The sequence below is a fragment of the Scomber japonicus genome, chromosome 24, assembly GCF_027409825.1.
Source record: "Scomber japonicus isolate fScoJap1 chromosome 24, fScoJap1.pri, whole genome shotgun sequence".
Lineage (NCBI taxonomy): Eukaryota > Metazoa > Chordata > Actinopteri > Scombriformes > Scombridae > Scomber > Scomber japonicus.
In genome coordinates, this window is record NC_070601.1 from 13,473,391 (window position 1) to 13,491,885 (window position 18,495).

The 18,495-nt window shown below is 42.5% G+C and overlaps 1 protein-coding gene across 1 annotated transcript; it reads left to right on the forward strand.

The window, feature by feature from the left end:
* Positions 1-125: 125 nt before the first annotated feature.
* Positions 126-17,641, forward strand: trak2 (trafficking protein, kinesin binding 2). The gene is made up of 16 exons (XM_053314302.1): positions 126-233; positions 3,508-3,712; positions 5,089-5,280; positions 9,626-9,702; positions 9,801-9,917; positions 10,566-10,784; positions 10,989-11,067; positions 11,160-11,290; positions 11,369-11,443; positions 11,816-11,953; positions 12,173-12,252; positions 12,889-13,029; positions 13,121-13,416; positions 13,820-14,359; positions 14,449-14,548; positions 14,855-17,641. Exons 2-16 carry the CDS (start codon positions 3,658-3,660, stop codon positions 15,639-15,641), a joined length of 3,027 nt encoding a protein of 1,008 aa, XP_053170277.1. The 5' UTR covers positions 126-233; positions 3,508-3,657; the 3' UTR covers positions 15,642-17,641.
* Positions 17,642-18,495: the final 854 nt, after the last annotated feature.

An 18,495-nucleotide genomic window follows, 5' to 3' on the forward strand; every position in this document is an offset into this window, starting at 1 on the left:
CCCTACCTGCATTCTGAGAAGGCCCGCCCTATTCTGCCTCTGATTGGCTTTTATTGAGATACTCTCCAAATCTAACAAGTATGAGCCAATAAAAGGCAGAGCAGGGTGGGTCTTCTCGGAATGCGGGTGGGAAAACATAAGGCACCCTTTCGCTCTATCCCCTCCATTGTTTGAGGTTTCGGTGAAGGGATTGACAGGCACCGCATGTACCGCTGGAATAATACTGATAAAGGGTAAGACTCATCATGGTTAAATATATAATTTAACTTCTATAACGCCATAATTCTCTGCCTGTGAATGATATTGCCAGTTTGAAACCGACATGGCATTGTGTTAGCTCGGCCCCGCACAGGAAACATATAAAACGTTAGCTAACGTGATATTACTTCATAAAGATCATATGAGATTAAATTAAACATGAAATTATGTTTAAACACTAACAGCTAGCTCACCTACTGGTCTGTAGGTTTAGTTCAGTACCAGCAAAGGCAACGAATTTGTCATTGACTGAATTCAATTCATTGTATAACATTGGCGTTAGCGTAATATACAGAACAACAACGCAACAGTGTAGAGCTCTTCAAAACATGACTAACATAAGAAAGCCTAAAGAGGTTCACTTGACTTCATGGCACATAGATTGGATGATCCACGTCGCAGCATTTGATTTTAGTACAGCATCGATCTTCAATCGTTACATAGCTCCTCAAGGTTGAACGTGAGGCGTAAACAATGTCTATAATTCTACATATTCATCCATATAAGTGAGTTTCGTGCATTGGAGTCATGCCGAATTGAAGAGTATCCCCTGATGATTGCTTAATTACTTAATGTCGTAAATCCTGTTTTACCAGTTTGTATGCTAGCTGACCTGTAAAGTAACCTTAAAAATGGAGGTGTTTCAAAAGGAGTCTGGCTTAGTCACTTTGTTTTGGCAGTAGTGGTGGTTCCCAACCTGTGGTTTCGGGACCTGGATGAATAAATGAGTCTTGAGATGATAAGACAGGATAGCAAACAGGGAAAACAATCATAATTTTAACACTAAATTGTGTTGTTGTTGCTTTTTGTCAAACTTTCTCTTATTCTTGCTTTATTTCTTGTGTATTGCTGTGTAATAACTCCTCAAACCTCTCAAATTTAATCAAATATTTGTAAAATAGGACCTTTTTCTAGAGCTGCAAGGTTATTCAATTGACAGAAGATTAATTAATAACTTTTATGATAATTGTGTAATCCTCTTAATCAATTTTAAGCAGAAGTGAAAGTAAGATGCTCCTCAGATATGATGGTTTATTGCTTTTCTTTGGTAAACATAATGATTAACAGAATATTATATGAACTGAGGAGACTATAGGGAACTTTAACAAATATTTTTTAACTATTTCCTGTTATTTTTTTGGACAAAATGATTAACCAATAAATCAAAACAACACAGATCTGTAACTTAACTGGTACACAAAGCAACATGATGATGGTGGTGAGGGGTTCCAGGTTATTTTAAGGGGTCACAGCCCAAAAAATGTTGGGAACCACTGCTGTAGAGGATGCCACATATTAATTGTTATGGTTGATGACTGCCAGTCAGATGAGATGAATATTTCATGCTGATACACTAAATTGAAATATTTAATTTGGCATGGTAAGGCATATCTGCTCATGTTCCAGTCAGAGGTTTCTGGTTATGCAGTTAAAATTCTCCGGTCCAGTCAGGGTCACATGCCTCTTCTCGTGTGCCATGAGAGCAAGCCCCGAAGGCCCTGTCCAGTCTGGCAGACCTAAGATGGGCTGAGTGCTGCTGATGCTGTGATGCAGCACAAATAAAAAGGAAATGAACCCTAACTTTGTTCTAACATTTGTTCCGACATCATCTCTTACATTACTTGTAATTATGGTACTCAGATAATAATGTTTCCACTGCTGCTCTTTTGTGTGTGCGACTGGATAAGAGCTGAATGCTTCCATTAGACATGAAGGGAGATGAAGTCTGTAAAAAAGCTGATGTAAGCACAGCAGACAGTCGCTCTGGGACAGCTGTGACAGACCAGTGTTGTGTGTAATGCTGCTGCTGTTGCTGCCTGCATTCCACACAGTTACTTTCAGGGCCATAGCCTGCAATAACCTGTCAGTTACATTAAGTGGGGGCCTACAGATTGTGGTTAGGAATGTCCTCAGTTTTAAAAACCACTGAAAGGAAATGTGTGGTCAGTGTAAAGTATACCACAACCATTTAATTTCCATAATCTCGCTTTATATTTATATTTCTAACCATTACGGTACATTAAGGAGGTTTGTAATGTGAGCTCATCTCAGTTTCTCAAAATTCAGCCCCTCAAATCACACCACCAGGCTAAATTGCAAGCAATTGCAAGAATCTGTATCTGTGACAGTGTTACTCATGAGATGACTCACACACTTGCTCAAAAGCATCTCTGGCATTTTAAGTAAAAGGAAAAGATGAAGCAAGCCTATAAATATGTTGCTATGATGAATGTAAATCTAATAAATACAGAACTCCTTTACCCGACTCACGCTCGATGTCAGAATCTATTAAAAGATGCATCGATTTTACATTGATTAATAGGGTCGGTGTAGTATATCTGCCAGGTCCGTCTAATGGTAAAATTTCAGCTGTGGCATTGCGTGCATGGCAGTAATCTCCTTTATACTGTCTCTGTTCTGTTATGTAAGCGGAGGATGAGTGTTGCCCAAGGACTCACTCTTTGCACAGGCATGCTTGTTAGACTTATGAAGGATGGTAGGATGTAATACACCCCGAACAGCACCTTCTATTTATGGCGTTGTCCTATAAATATATAGATATATTTATAAAGGGTCAATTTTGCTTATAAATTGCAGGAGGTACTGTACAGGAACACATCAAATTACTCTCCCTCTTTCCTAATTCTCATGTGGGAGCTCATCCCTTTAAGAGAGCACATCCTGTCAAATCCGCCAGTCACCCCTTTAAGCCTGGGAACAGTCCCTACACACAAAAAAAAGAAAAAGACAGAGAGAGAGAGAGAGAGAGAGAGAGAGAGAGGCAACAGGATGTAGGAGGGATCCGTCTCACCCCTCAGCCCACCCTAAAGAGGTATGGGGCCCCTGAGGAGGAAATGGAGTATAGCAGCTGCACTGTGGCATGTAAGATTTGTCCGAGCTTGAAGGAGATACATGATAAAGAAGTGTCCAATAGAAAACAATACTGTGGGAGGAGTGGAGGAGTGGAGGAGTGGGTTTTTTTTCATCTGGATTTAAATGCCAGCAAGTGAATGAGACGGAGAAAGACTGGAGGTCAACACAGGGAAGTGATGAGTGTTGTCAGCAGCCTGGAGTCAGAGATGCTCCATGCAGACACACAAATAACACCCCATTAACCATACACCTCTTTACTTCAGTCAGTGCGTCTCCCCGGCAACAGATGAAACTCATTCCTCCTCTTCATTAATTTCCTCTATTTTGGCTCATAAACATGTGAATTTACAACCTTCTCCTCTCTCTCTCTTGTAGGTGAGTGTGTGCGCGTGTGTGTGTGTGAGGGCACCACCCATCAGCGCAGGAGGAGGATGTGATGCCAGAGCCATAGCAGTTCCCGTTTTCTGTCCAGCACCGTGTTTGCGAGAGTGGGGCCGAAGGGGAGGCGCCTCCCACTCTGCAGACATGTTTGAAGTCAAACCCCGGCCGGTGGAGAAGAAAGAATCGAGCACTGAGACAGGTAGGGCTTTTTTTTTTTTTTTTTGCAGTGTCATGTATCAGATTTATCAGTGGACTATCTTCTATCTTTATCTCAAAGGCTGACAACAGACTGGAAGCTTTTTTTTTTCTTTTTTTTTTTCTTTGGAGATGCTGTTCTGCCAATGTCACACTGCCCCTGAAGTACAGTATGTTGTGTACTCATCTTTGGGGCTTGATGCTATAGTTAGCCCCATCTGTCCCAGTAAACCACATATTCGCTCAAGTAGAAGGATATTGGCTTGTACGGTGCCCGAGCCAAGAGGACACACACAGACACACACACACACACACACACACTTGAATGCTTTACCAGCCCACGCTTGCTCTCCACTCTCCCCTCTCACTCACTCTCGGAGCCCATTTGAGCAGATGCACAGCATATTTGCTTCCAGTTATATGAGTTCAGTCACAATCACTGCAGTCTGACATCCATCATCTCACCAGAGCTGCACTGTTATGACTGAATCAAAACATATTTCACCATTCAATGAATTCATTTTTTTATTATGATACAACACAATAATCTGGTAAAGCCTTGAATTTGCATGACTTAAAAAAAACAGAGTATAATTAGTCAACACAATTTTATAGTTGATTATGGCTTCATCAATTGATGAGCAATAACAGAGTATCAGTAAGCACACTGTTGGTATAATATTAGCTGATGGTAGCAATTATTTTCTTGTCTTAATCTATACAATGTCAAACAATTTCATGATGAATGACAAATATGTTAAAAAGGGGAACTTCAATTAAAAAAATGTTGGGGGGAAAAAAACCCAATATCAAATATCACAATATTTTTTGAACAAATACCTTGATATCGATATTGTGCCAATATTGTAGGAATGACTGTTGGTGCTTTTACACAATATTTACACGATTACATTATTGATATATGATTATCAGTAATGTGGATATAATGAATGAACAGCTGGAACATTCTGATAAGTTTAGCCTTTAAAACCAAGGAAAGACAATATCGTATCGTATCGCGATATCACGATATTTTGATATTATGATATTGCGATATAAAGATAATCATCTAAGATGATATCTCATATCACAATAAATATTATATCAGTATTCTTCCTGGCCCTACTTAAATGTTTATTTGATCATCAAATACTCATAATTCAGAGTTACACTGAAGTTAAAGGGATAGTTCAACATTTTTTGGGAACTACACTAATATTGTTTTGCAGGGACTTTGAGAAGATTGATAGCACTCTCATGTAGTATCATCCTTCCCATATAGCTAAAAAAATCACCCATTTAATCTAAAACATCTTCAGTTAATCAATAATGACATCAATCAGCCCTGAATGATATATTTTCTCTTCTCTGAACGACTAGATGAGGGGCTGGGCAGCACCGGGAAGAACTACGGCTCTGGCTCGCTGGGTTCCGGTTCGGCAGGATCCGGTTCCCTCTACCTGTCGGACAGTCAGGACTGGGTGGTCTCACCCATCTGCTCCCCGGACGAAGGCCCCGGCCAGCACAGCGCCATCTCCCCCGTGCTGGCGGAGGAAACTTTCCGCTACATGAGTAAGTGTTAAAAAGTTTGAAACAGATGCAAACTGCTAAATGAGCTCTCTGTCTTGTTTTGTTCTCTCTCTCTCTCTCTCTCTCTCTTTCTCTCTCTGTCTCACTCTCTCTCTCTCTGTGCTTGTCTATCTTCTTTTAATTGGTCGAGCCAGCGGTGACATCAGTGAGCAGATGGTGTGTGTGTGTGTGTGTGTGCGCGTCTCGGCGTATTAAGCACGTGAGGGATTCATTTTGTTTAGCGCACATCCTCCTCAGAGAAGGATTTACAGTGGAATATATTTGGCATGGTGTGTGTTTGTGTTTGTGTGTGTGTGACAACTAGACAGCTCTGACACTGTATGTGTGAGAGAGAGAGAGAGAGAGAGAAAGAGAGAGAGAGAGAGAGAGAGAGAGAGAGAGAGAGACAGACAGAGGAATCCAGCGATCCAGCCAGTGTTAAAGTGTAGCCGAGTTCAAAGCCAGGGCCAGAGTCACGGGACAGAGAGAGAGAGAGAGAGAGAGAGAGAGTGAGAGAGAGAGAAAGAGGAGGCGGGGTGAAGCAAAGTGGACAGTTAGAGGATGAAGACAGGACAGTCGGGAGAAGAGTCGGAAAATGCCGGTTTTAAACATCCACAATGAGGATGGCTACGATTATTTCACTCTGGAAGGTGAGCGCTATGTGTGTATGAGTGTGTGTGTGTGTGTGTGTGTGTGTGAGACAGAGGCATGTGACTGCAGGAGCAGCTTTAGTCATGTCTGCAAGGTCAGTGCAGGGTGAAAGTGTGTTTGTGTGTGCAACCGAAACCGAAAAGCCTAGAAAGACAGGAAATGGGCTGCTTTAATTGAATTGTTGCGTGTTTACATTCAAACTTTAAAAAGATGCAACTTCCTGTCGTGTTTTTTTCCCCCACACAAATCCAAAATTAGCATGTTTATTTGCGTTCTTGTTGTTCATTTGATGTTTGCAGCATGTTTCCTCTCTCTTTGTTTTTTCCTCACATTCCTTAAACTCATTCTTTGCTAATGTTTGACCCATATAACTGTTGCTCAGCCAAGTTCAGTCTGTAGAGAAAAAACAGCACATTTTTTAAACCACACATTTCATGCACGAGATGGCAGAAGATTTAAGGAATTCTTTTATCCAGGATGTAGATGTATGTATGTATTTGTCCCTGCATGTGCCAGAGGAGGGGTACAGTGTAGGAGTCTGGGTTTCAAGTTCTTGCTCGGTGATACTTTTGCTCCACTTCTGCACAGTCAAATCTGATGCGGCCTATTAATAGAGCCTGATGCACTCGACGAGGCATTTTAATATCCGAGCGCCAAGCTGGCTCTCCTAAAGAAAACATATGTACAGTATAAACATATACATGTGTGAAAATGCTCAGAGGAGTTGACTTTTGACCGATTTAGACAATTTTGACAATGTCTAAATAGCTTCACTACTCCTGGGTTATTGAGTTTGTGCTTTTGTCAAGTTTAAAGGGTTTTTTTAACATATGAATAACTTGCACATATTCTTTTCTGCTTTTAATCAATTTTGAGAGAATATATTAGAGGAGTATTGCAAAAATGTCTAAGTGGTGTAACCATAAAAACTTTGTACCAAATAATTCAACTTGCTTAAAAATGCTAATTGTCAATAAAACACCATATCAACTAGTTTGGCATGATCGTACATTATAACTTTTTTAAATGTTATTAAATAAAGGTAATGGAATACAATTGTTCTAATTATTACATTTAATCTGGGGAAATCATGTCAATTTAGGAACCATTTAAATTTTCCACTATCCACTTAAATACACTGTAGGTGTCTTTTGTGGTTACACCATTTGACATTTTCAGGAGCATTCAGTCTTACTTTTGGTCTTACTTTTTTTAAAGATATTTTTAATTGCTCATCTTGCCAATGCTTATTTTACACTGACCCTCCTATATGATGATACAAGTATCCAGTGTGCCATTTTTGGGTCATGTTGTGAAATTGGAGGAGACAGGATGTGATTAGCCCAGCAGAAATGATTATAAATGATTACTCATTCAACTAGATCAGGTTGGAATATAAGTTGCGTTGTTTTGTAAGTGTCATAAATTAGCAGCTTTGTTTGTGACAGAAGTTTTCTAACACAGAAGAGTGTGGTTTTGTAAGTGAAGAGATGAGTCAGACACATGGACGAGATTTAAAGGACCAAGCTGTAATGATTCTAATACTCTCTAGTCTAGGGGATACTCCAGTCCACGACCTTGTGTGTGCGTGTGTGTGTGTATGTGTGTGTGTGTGTGTGTGTGTGTGTGTCCTGCCAGATCCGATCTCACAAAAACCACATCAGCCATACTGACAAGTGCAAGTGTGGCTTATTTATAGGATATAGGACTTTAAGAGGAGAGTGCCAAAACATGCCAAGGTGACAGCTCTGTTTGTCTCTGTGTTGATCACATTCAGTAAAGCAAAACAAAACTGTATTGAGTTAATTGGTAATCCTTTTATAGTCTTTCTATTTGAAATCTTGCAGTACTTGTTACCACACTTTAAATATACAGTTTTTCAAATGTTACAGTCAAATAACTAAATGTTGTAGCTGCAGCTGGAGTTTATTGGTGCCAAAGGTCCAGCCAACCATGAACCAAAAGGACTTTGCAATTCCACTACGTAATACGGCCAGAGTTCAGCTACTTTAATGTGTGTGCACTGTGTGACCGCATCTAGAGTTTGGTAGAATATGATCAAACCAGACAATGGACATCATTTACACAGCGGTACTGTGCCTCACCTAGCAGGTAAAGGGATATCTGCGTGCGTGTGTGTGCGTGTGTGTGTGTGTGTGTGTGTGTGTGTGTGTGTGTGTGTGTGTGTGTGTGTGTGTGTGTGTGTGTGTGTGTGTGATAAGCAAGATAAATGCCATAGAATAGCATGTGAGTTTCTATGAATTTTGTATGTACAATATCAGGCTTCCTTGTGTGTATAACAAAGATAGCTCTCTTTAGTTGGAGTTAATTTTAACTTGGTTGTTGGAGGAGAGTGCAGCGTCCCGATTCAGAGGTCAGCATAGGCCTCAGATTACTGGACCATTGCTCTCATCCATTAGACTCTAGAACAGCTGTTTCCCTTGAAGCTGCCTATCTGTACTTATTACGTGTAATCCCTGCTGATCTATACAGTAGATTATTCTCAAGGGAAAAAGGGAGAATAATCCAGCTTTGACTTTTATTCATGCTTTCCACAATACTGACAACAACTGCATTAATCTGTATCATTATTCTTAAAGAGAAAGTCAACTTCATGGGCCGTGTAGGAGCAGAATATGTGATGATTAGAGTTGCCACTTTTCTTTAAACAGGTACAAAGGGGAGCAGTGCAGCGCTGGTGACTCCCATTCAGGTGCTAAAGCCAGACCAAACTAGTCGACATGTAGATTCTCTGACTCTCAACAAACTAATTTTCTAAATTTCTGTATGACGTTGATTTATCGAAGCTTCAGCTTTTCATCCTGCGCTAAAGCTCTTACCTTCTCTCTCTTGCGCTGCTCCGTCCTTTCCTCTCTTATTTTTATGTCCTTCTCTTTATCCCTTTCACTCATATATGCCTTTTTTGATCTTTCACTTCTTTTCTCTCTCTAGCATATCTTGCTTTGGAGCCCTCCTCTTATTCCCACCCCGGCTCTCAGAGCCTCTCCAAAGGTATCTTTCTCTGTCTGTCTGCCTGTTCTGCTCTGTTCTGTTCTGCACCTCCTTCATGTACTGTAGCTCCACAGTGAGAGGGGGGCTTCAGACCTTCAATGTGGCTCCGACAGACTGCTCTTGAATTCGGATCTGGAGCCCCTCTCTGCTTTCTGCATGTAGATCTCAACAGAAATGAAGAGTTTTGCCTAATATAGGTCTGCTGTGTGCCACTGTAGAATCGTATAGTGTGTGTGTGTGTGTGTGTGTGGCCTATTTATGATTATATCCAGAGTGGCTTTTAATTACATTCAGACCACTAGCAACCACATCGCCATGCTATGTAGCTCACAATTGACTTCCTATGACATCAACATTGTTCTGCACTGGCTATTTACTGGCTGCTGATGCAAACTTCTGTATGCAAACAAACGTGCAGGAGGAATTTATTGTGATTAAATGCAGCTGTATTAAAAAAGCAGAAGTGATTGCTCATGTTGCTTGTGGTCAACACATTTTATTAGCTAGTAAATAAAGCTGGCATGCTACAGAAGGATGCCGATTAGTTTTGCGTGATGGTGTTTTTTTTTTTTTTTTTTTAGATTAAATTCTTTCGTTTTGCATGCACATGTCACAGTGTGCATGCTAGATTGCATGTGTGTGCTTGCTTGTGTGTGTGCTGGTTTAAAAGTAAGTTTCTCTGCAGTCCTCAGTTCCGATCGCGTGGAGCAGATGACCAAGACGTACAATGACATCGAAGTGGTCACGCACCTTCTGGCCGAGGTAGGCGTCCCCTCACTTGTAACAGTTTAGTTTACTACTGAGAAGCAGTATCTAATTTGTCTGATTGACCCTAAACACCCTGTGCTCTCATTGGACAGCGGGACAGAGACTTGGAGCTGGCAGCTCGGATCGGTCAATCGCTTTTGCAGAGGAACCACCTGCTACAGGAACGCAATGAGGCTGTAGAAGAGCAGTTAGCGCAGGCTCTGGACCAGGTACCTTTCACATGCCCACACATACTACTTTATATTTCAAATGTGTTCAATTGAAAAACTTGTCTGCCCATTTGTGCCTGGGCTGATCTAAATGGAAGTAGAAACTGTTTTAAGTATAGAAGGATCATTAAAGTAAATGCACAGCAAAAGGAAACGAGATAACTTGTTTGTGATTAATATATCCAAATTAGATGCTTATATATACACAAGAGTGTCATCTGCATACAATCGAACAAAACACATTTGTGGAACATCATTAATACAAAATGTAGAACAGTAAAGGCCCTAAAATAGATCCCCTTTGTAAGTAATAGCCTAGGACATAAAGATCAACCACATCAATACAAATATTAACACAAATCACACCTGTAAACCTTCAATGATTGGTGAATTTAAAAGAGCCATAGTACTAGAGAAATTAGAAGTTAATCCAGGCTGAGATGAAGATGAAATATTGAAATCATTAATGTACCCTGATAATTGAAGTATTTCGGCAATGTGTGCTTGTTTATGCAGCTTACACCATGCATTAATTACAATTTCCAGGTTTTAACTTAACTTGAACTTGCAAAAAGATGTGAAATTCCATAAAAAGACCCAAAAATGTTGAGTTAATCTCTCTGAACCCCCTTCCCCTCACCTGACCAGGTTCACCAGCTGCAGCATGAGCTCAGTAAGAAGGACGAGCTGCTGCGGATGGTGGCCAGCGCCTCGGAGGAGAGCGAGACCGACTCCAGCCTGTCGACGCCGCAGCAGCAACCTCAGCCACGGGGAGGGGCCACGGCCGCCGCCGCCCTCAGCCAGCTGGAGTCGCTGCAGGGCAAACTGCAGGACCTGGAGGATGAGAACCTGATGCTGAGGTCTGAGGTACGAGGAACGCACAAACAGGGTGGATGCTGAAACACCCGAGCTATAAATATAAAACAGGATGTAAAATCTATGTTTCAATGGGAAGCTTGTCCTGATTTACAAGCTTCCTGCAGAAGTACCGTCATGGTGATAGTAGTGTGTGTGAAGTATGAATTTGCTGCAGGAAGCACTGACTGTTTCCTCTCTACATCTTCACTCCAGGCCTGCCAGCTAAAAAGAGACACCGTCACCTATGAGGAAAAGGAGCAGCAGCTTGTGAGCGACTGTGTCAAGGAGCTCCGTGAGTGAGACGCTCAGAAATCACACACATTTATGTCGATTCTCATATCTGGAATGCTCTTAAACTTTTATGTGTGTGTCTCCTTATCTCAGGTGAGTCCAACAGCCAGATGGTGTCTCTGACGGATGAGCTGTCCCAGAAGAACGAGGAGCTGCTCAGACACCAGGAGGAGATCGCTCAGCTGCTCTCACAGATAGTAGAACTACAGCATAGAGTGAAGGAGGTGAGGAGAGCAGAACATTTGTAAGTGTAACCCCAAAGTGTGTGTGTTTCAATGCTCACGCTGGTCGTTTCTGTACAGCTGGCTCTGGAGAAAGAGGAACTGAGGATCCACCTGCAGGCCTCCAAAGATGCTCAGAGACAGCTCACAGCAGAGGTACCTATATATAATATTAAACACTGATGTACAGTAGCTGTCCCATTTACTGCGCAGCACCAACCATGATTTTTAAATAAATTGCAGATGAGTCATGAAATTGCGTTTTAATGGTTTAATAAGTAATTAATGGCCTCGTCAAAATCGCTGTTATCATCACTCAGTTTTATTCATGGTTTCAATTGTAATTTATTTAAATGCATTAATAGTCTTAGCAATTTACTTAATTTAGAGAATCCAACTGAGAAATTAAATTCTACATTTGCATCTGAATAAATGCTTAATTTAAATGTCTTTTTTCACTGCGTAGATAATCTCAAACCCCCTTTTAATAACCGTGTGTGTGTGTATGTGTGTGTGTGTGTGTTACAGTTGAATGAGTTATCAGAGAGGAATATGGAGTGTGTCGAGATGCTCCACGAGTCCCAGGAGGAGATTAAAGAACTTCGAAGTAAAAACACTCCCACCACCGGGATGCGAAGGCACATTTCCTACGGCCTCTACCCCATGGTGAGAGAAACACTCAGAAGTTTTTGTAGCAGCACCGACACACATATACAGATAACAGAATGCTGAGGCACGCATTCTCTACAATGTACCTGTCAGTGTCTGTATAAATTTATTGCTTCATTTTACAGTTGCTGCCTAGTTTATCTACTTTTGAAACACAGATTTTCAGCTTAACATAAATGGTGCTTTTACATGATGCGTGTGTGTGTTTCTTTACAGGACTCCCTGGCAGCTGAGATCGAGGGCACCATGAGGAGAGAGCTCAGTTCAGATGAAGAGTCAGCCTTTGAGCACCAAAGGTAACAAACCCAAACTACACTACACAAAATCTAAGCAGCCTTCTTTACAACCCTGCACCTACTAAAACTGTTTTTACAGGACCTGTCAAGCACAAGGTCCAATAATCCACATTGATTTACTTCTATAGACAGATGGGAACGATGTTACAGATGAATCAACCTAACTGCTGCTTTTAGGTTTTATGTTTAGTTTAAATTATTCAGATCTTGTCTAAAAAGAGCAGTGTGGATTACTTGAGTTTATTTGTCCATTTATTTTACACCTCAAGGTTTGTTTCCAGGTGTTGGGAGTGCTATTGCATTAAAGAAAAGTGTTTAAAGCGTTTTTTGCCTCTAGAGGGAGCTGTTTGAAATCTGATAAATGGGGTTAGCAGTTGGGGCTGAAAACTACAAATTTGAACATGAAAGAATCTGTTAGTGTGGAGTTAAAAAGCAGTGACTATAAAAATACATCCAAATCTTCTACCGAACTATCATTGGTGGAGTTGCATTATGGGTAATGTAGGCACCAAGATTTGAGAAGGAAGCATAGGAATCAAAAAGATATCTCAGGGTCTGCTGCATCCATTTTTTTAAATCTTTTTTCAGTAGTCTTCTTATCTCTTATCTTGTCCTTTTAATCTTCTCCCACTGCAGAGATTCACAGAAGCGAGTTTTCCAGACAGTCCGCTCCATCAATGCCTCAACATCGCGGCCAGCTTCAGCCACCCCTCCCATCCCCGGCTCAGGACAGAGCTCTCTAGTGATGACCGCCCAGCCCTTCCCCTCTGTTCAAGGGTACGCTACAAACAAAATTATTTAAAATCCAAACTTTAACTTAATAGATAAACTTTGCGTAATTGCTCCTTTAACTTAACTGCGTTTGCAGAGAGGAGGTGAGGATGGGCCAACCGGGCTCACCGGGCGGGAACGACCTCACCAGAGCCCTCCATCGCCTGTCGCTGCGGAGACAGAACTTCCTGTGCGAGCGGCAGTTCTTCCAGGCCGAGCGCGAGAAGAAGCTGCAGGCGCTGTCGGGGGCGGAGGCGGACGGGGAGGGCAGCGGCTTCAGCTCACCGATGAGCAGCGTCCTCTCCTTCTCCAACCTGTCAGACATCTCCATCAGCTCCAGCGTTTTCAAGACCTTCCTGCCTGAGAAGCTTCAGATCGTCAAACCCATGGAAGGTAAAAGTTCTGGTACACTGGCAGTACTTTTTACCACATACCTCAAAGCAGCTAAAGTGGAGCAGCTGTCAGAAGCAATTTGACATTTGAACTTAAGTGTAAGTGATTCAATTTGAACCAAGAAACCACCGATGTCAAATGGAGTTTGCAAGCTGCAGACACTAACAGCGCTCCTCCATTAGACAATTCTCTGTCACATCAGCTCTAGAGCAGAGTCTCTGCTGAAAAGTGAACAAAATCACTGCATAGTGACTGTCTGGCTCCCTCTGGCTAAAGGAAATAGAATACAGGAGCTCAGTCTGGATTCCTTTTGTCATGTACAAACTACACATAAAACCTCCTAAATTGGTCCTAGGTTCTTGATCCATTAAATAGAACAACATTGTTGACATGTTCTTTTCAGGCTCGCTGACTCTCCATCACTGGCAGCAGCTGGCCAAACCGCACCTAGCCACCATCCTGGACCCCCACCCCGGCGTAGTGACCAAGGGTTTCCGCCCACTGGCTCAGGACGCAGTCTACCGCCTCTCTGACATGGAAGAGGACGAGGAGGACGAAGAGTACAGAGAGAGAGGGTCCGGGGCTGTGGAGAAGGGCGCAGCGGAGCGAGGTAAAGAAGAGGAGGATGAGGAAGAGGAGGAAGGCGGGATCACCTTCAAAGTGCGCTATTCGTCTACGCCGGAGGAGAGGAAAGAGAGAAAGCTTTCTGTGTCGCCGCTTCCCGTGCCTCCTCTCTCCTCCTCCCCCCTGCCAGGAACACCTACTGCTACCTGCTCGGTCAGATCGGGCTCATGTGCGACCCCCGGACCCCTACACGTCACAGAAAAATCCAGCCAATCATCTCAGCCCATTCCAGTAGTCTCTACAGCAACGGTCCAATCACAGAGTCAAATTTGCACCTTGACAACATCCACAACTACAACTACAACAACGTCTTCCTCTGGTAATCATTAGTTTGAATTGAAATATATTCTGATGAGCAACTTTTTGCCAATGTGACTCATATTATTATCATATTTGTTGTGTGTTCAGTCCAAAATCCAGGAAAGTGTCAGAGCACCACCTTCTCCACCTACACCTACACAACCTGCCGAATCCTGCACCCTAGTGACACCACACAGGTGACCCAAAGGTACGACCTCTTCTAAGGATAAAGGGGGTTTTGCCAGTTGATATGATGGCTGTTGCTACTTTGTAGGGATAGTGAGTTAAGTAGTCTGATAAAGGAATAAAGGTCAGGATCAGATTGTTCTTTTGTTGTTACATAACCTGTTTGGCTGCTTAGAATATGAACAAGTATGTAAGCTATCTCCTGTAACACCACAAGCTAGTGTACTAAGTAAATGATATACTTGGATGCTCGGTTACCATGTGACAAATTAAACTGTTGTATAGGTGTTGTCATGCCAACATGTGTCTCTCTTCGCATCTTTTTCAGTTCTCAAACGTCTCTCATGGCCAACACCCCCAGCTCCATGAGGACAGGTCCCAGCACCCCCGTGACTCCCTGCAGATTAAGTCTCGGGGACTGCTTCCCCCCTCGACGACCCCCCGCGCCTGTAAGCAGCCTCACCAAGCTGGTCCTGGAGAGGGGCATTTCCGCGCAAGTCTCCACCGACACCCCGCCCGCGTCTCCGAAACCAGCACCCCGGCAGCCCCTCTTCCACCTCCTCCCGAGCACGCCTCCCAACTCCCCCTCGCACTCGCCCACCCCCTCCCCGGTGCCCATGGACACCCGCCAGCACCCGTCTGACAATTTCCTAGCGTCGCGGCCGGCGGAGCTTTTTCTCCAGGACGTTTACGGGTTGAACCTGGGCCGCGCCCCTCACCCCGATCTGCCGAGCCCCTCCCAGGAAACCCCGCCACTCGCCCCGCTTCCCAAATTGGGCCGACCCAGGCTCAACTCGGCCAACGTCGGCTTGGTGGAAAGGCTGCGGCAGATGGGATTCACCAAGGTGCTCCAGGGTGCGGACTCTGAGGCATCAATACCACGCCAGGAGTCTGCCACCTTTGTGTCTGCAGGCGGAGGAAGCCTATTGGACGGCTTGAGGCGCAACCAGAGCCTGCCCGCCATGATCGGCGCACGAGCCGGAAAGTCAGGGGCACACTCGACAATTCCCCCTCCTCCTCCTCACCCCACCTCTCTGGCCCTCCAGCCTCCACCCTGGCATCGACATCTCGCCACCGTCTCCCAAAACCCACCGCCTGGCTCAGCCAAACGCTAATAGGAAGAGGTGTACAAATTATGAACATAAACCTCCTTTACACCTCCATCCCCTTCTTCCCTCCCTCATCTCTCCTCCTTTCTGCCTTTTTTTTGGAGAGAGTCGTCAGGGCATCCGGTGGGCAGAACAATCCCTCCTTTTTATGACTTCATTTTAAAGCACAATTTAATTGAACTGACTGTTTTTAGCGATACCGCAGTGTCTATGTGTGTAGGTGTTTGCCATAATGCTAGTTATTAAAAGGCCTTAGCTTGCCTCTAAGTGGGTTATTCAGCTCTCAGTACCTTCTCGGTAATGTATGAATCTTTAGGTTTAAGTAGATTTCACACAAGGCTCTGGATGTTCAGGCACAGAGAGGAGATGGTAGAGGAGAGAAAGGGTAATGTGTAAGTGGACGAAGGTTAGCGGATGTGGTTTAGGAAAGAGAAGAGTCGAGGTAAAAGGCGTGAAGGGAAGTAAAAGAGTGGTAAGAGAAAGTAAGAGAAGGTGAAGAAAGAAAGGCCGAGCATCCAGAGTCTTGCTACTTCAAGGGCTTGTTCTATAGTGGGGTTGGGAAGGTAATCAGCCGACCGTGCCCGTAACACAGTGGATGGTTAAACGCAAGATGAACATGAACACACAGCATACTGCCAGGCTAATCTTGTTGTCGGACCATGCCTCTAACATGCCAGTGTTAATAATCTAATGATTTTACAAGTAAAGCAATGCTGCACGGGTGTCCATGTGCCGTGCCCCCCTCCCCCACCGCCTCCTTGCAAGCATCTACTCTACATCTGCATGACATGTCCAAAGCCACCTTTGCAAGTCGCCTACAGGTCCCAGCATGCACCTGTCGGCAGACGGGCGGGGCCAGGCCTAAGGCGAGGTCAGAACCAAATGAGGACGCTGCTTTCCCCCCCCCCCTCCTTCAGGTCCTTGTTTTTGCTTTGTGTGTGTGCGTTTTTATCGGTAAGAGGCCTTAAGTCGAAGCCAGCACTGTTCTGATTTGCGTTGAAATGTTTGTATATATAAGTTGCACTCAGTGGGATTTGAAGGTTATTTGAGGATCATTGCTCGGGTCGAAACATTTCACATTTTGGAGGATCTCATCGCGTTTTTAAAAAGGAAAAAAAAAACAGGAATTCTTTCATTCGTTTAATTTTGGTTTTTAGCCACCATGCTTATCTCAGGCCCACGGGATGTTCAGGTTCAATCTGTTAAAGAGGGAAAAACCACTAGCACATTATTTTAGTTGTAGATCACACGCAGGTTTATTATGTTTAAAGTATGAGTTGCTGTTCTGTGTTTTTTTTAAAAATGTGTTTCAGAGTGCTGGTATTCCTATAGAAAGACAGCTGAAAGATCACACTACAGGCAACTCCAACCAGACTCACCCACCCACTCGCTGCACTTTTACTTTCCTATTTAACCTTTATTTTATCCACATCACTATTTGAAATATATAGATTTTAACATTCTGATACTAATGAGAACATTAAGCTTAGTAAAAGAAAAGTGTGCCTATTATTTAAGGCTGTAGTAATAATGTCAGCTAACATTTTGTCATAAGATTTTAATATATATATGTAGCATTTATTTTTCCTTTTTCAGATGTTTGAAGCCCACAAAAGGGAATCCAAATCTGTTAAATCAAGCCAAAAGTGTTATTTTTTACTTTTAAAGAAATTGAATAATCTGGCTAACGTGTGTATACGTGATGCTTTTTGTGGTCATAACATATGTAAGAATTTTAAAAAAGAGCTTTGGTTTAATGTTTGTAAGATTGGCGAGAAGAGGAAGTCAAATTCAGACTGTCAATAATCCGCTCCAGTGAAGCCCTGTGCTCTCTTTGATGTCACATGGTTATGAGTTATCCAGCAGGAGGTTCAAGTTTGGCTAAAATATAAAATGTCCCGTGACTTTTTCATGCCTCCCCTCCAAGATCATGATCCTCTGTACAATACTCATGGCTATTATTCAGTTGCCTCTTCTTTTTTTTTAAATAAAGCGTTGGAAAATGACTTGACTCGTTGGTTTGTTATTACTCATACATGATGGAAGAGCTTGTGCAGAACATCTTGACCTATAAATGGTTTGTAAGATGTCAAACACTGAAAAAAACAGAATTTTTAGTGCATGACTGGGACTAGTTTTAATAGTTTTTAATCTTAAATCAAGACTATTCACTATATTTTAGAAAAATGAGACTCCAATTTGAAAATAAAAATAGCTCACCTGCTTTTGGCTAGTACATGCTATGGGGTGCTATGAGGGTTTGGTAAAAAAGACATTTCTGTCTTTCTAGAAGATGTTTTTTTAGTCTATTCAAACATATAATAGCACAGTTAAATGACAGCCCTGTAATGATATTTAGTGGGTTATTTTGTCTGTTAGCTAGTTTTGCCTGTTAGCATGCTAACATTAGCTAATTAGCTAAATGTACAGTGGAGGTTAATTGGAGATTTTGCACGTATTTGGTCATAGAAGCAAAATAAAAGCAATATTTACAATATTTCAGACTTGAAAAATAATGACTCATTCCTGTGTTTGGCTAGAACATGCCATGGGACAGAGTGGTGATTAAAAGAGACATTTCTGTCTATCTGGACCATGTTTTCAAATGTATAAACAGTACAGTTAAATGCTTAAGAGTAAAACCAGATGACTAATTGTAACTTGATATTTAGTGGGTAATATTTACAAGTTTAGCTTGTTAGCATGTAACATGCCAATTATCAAAATGTATAGCACAGGCTAACTGGAGATTTTACAGATATTTGTTCACGAAAGCATTACAAATAGTTGAAAAATGGGGATCAACATCATTGCAATGGGGATCAAGTCATCCATTATCAGTCAATGCATGTAGAACTTG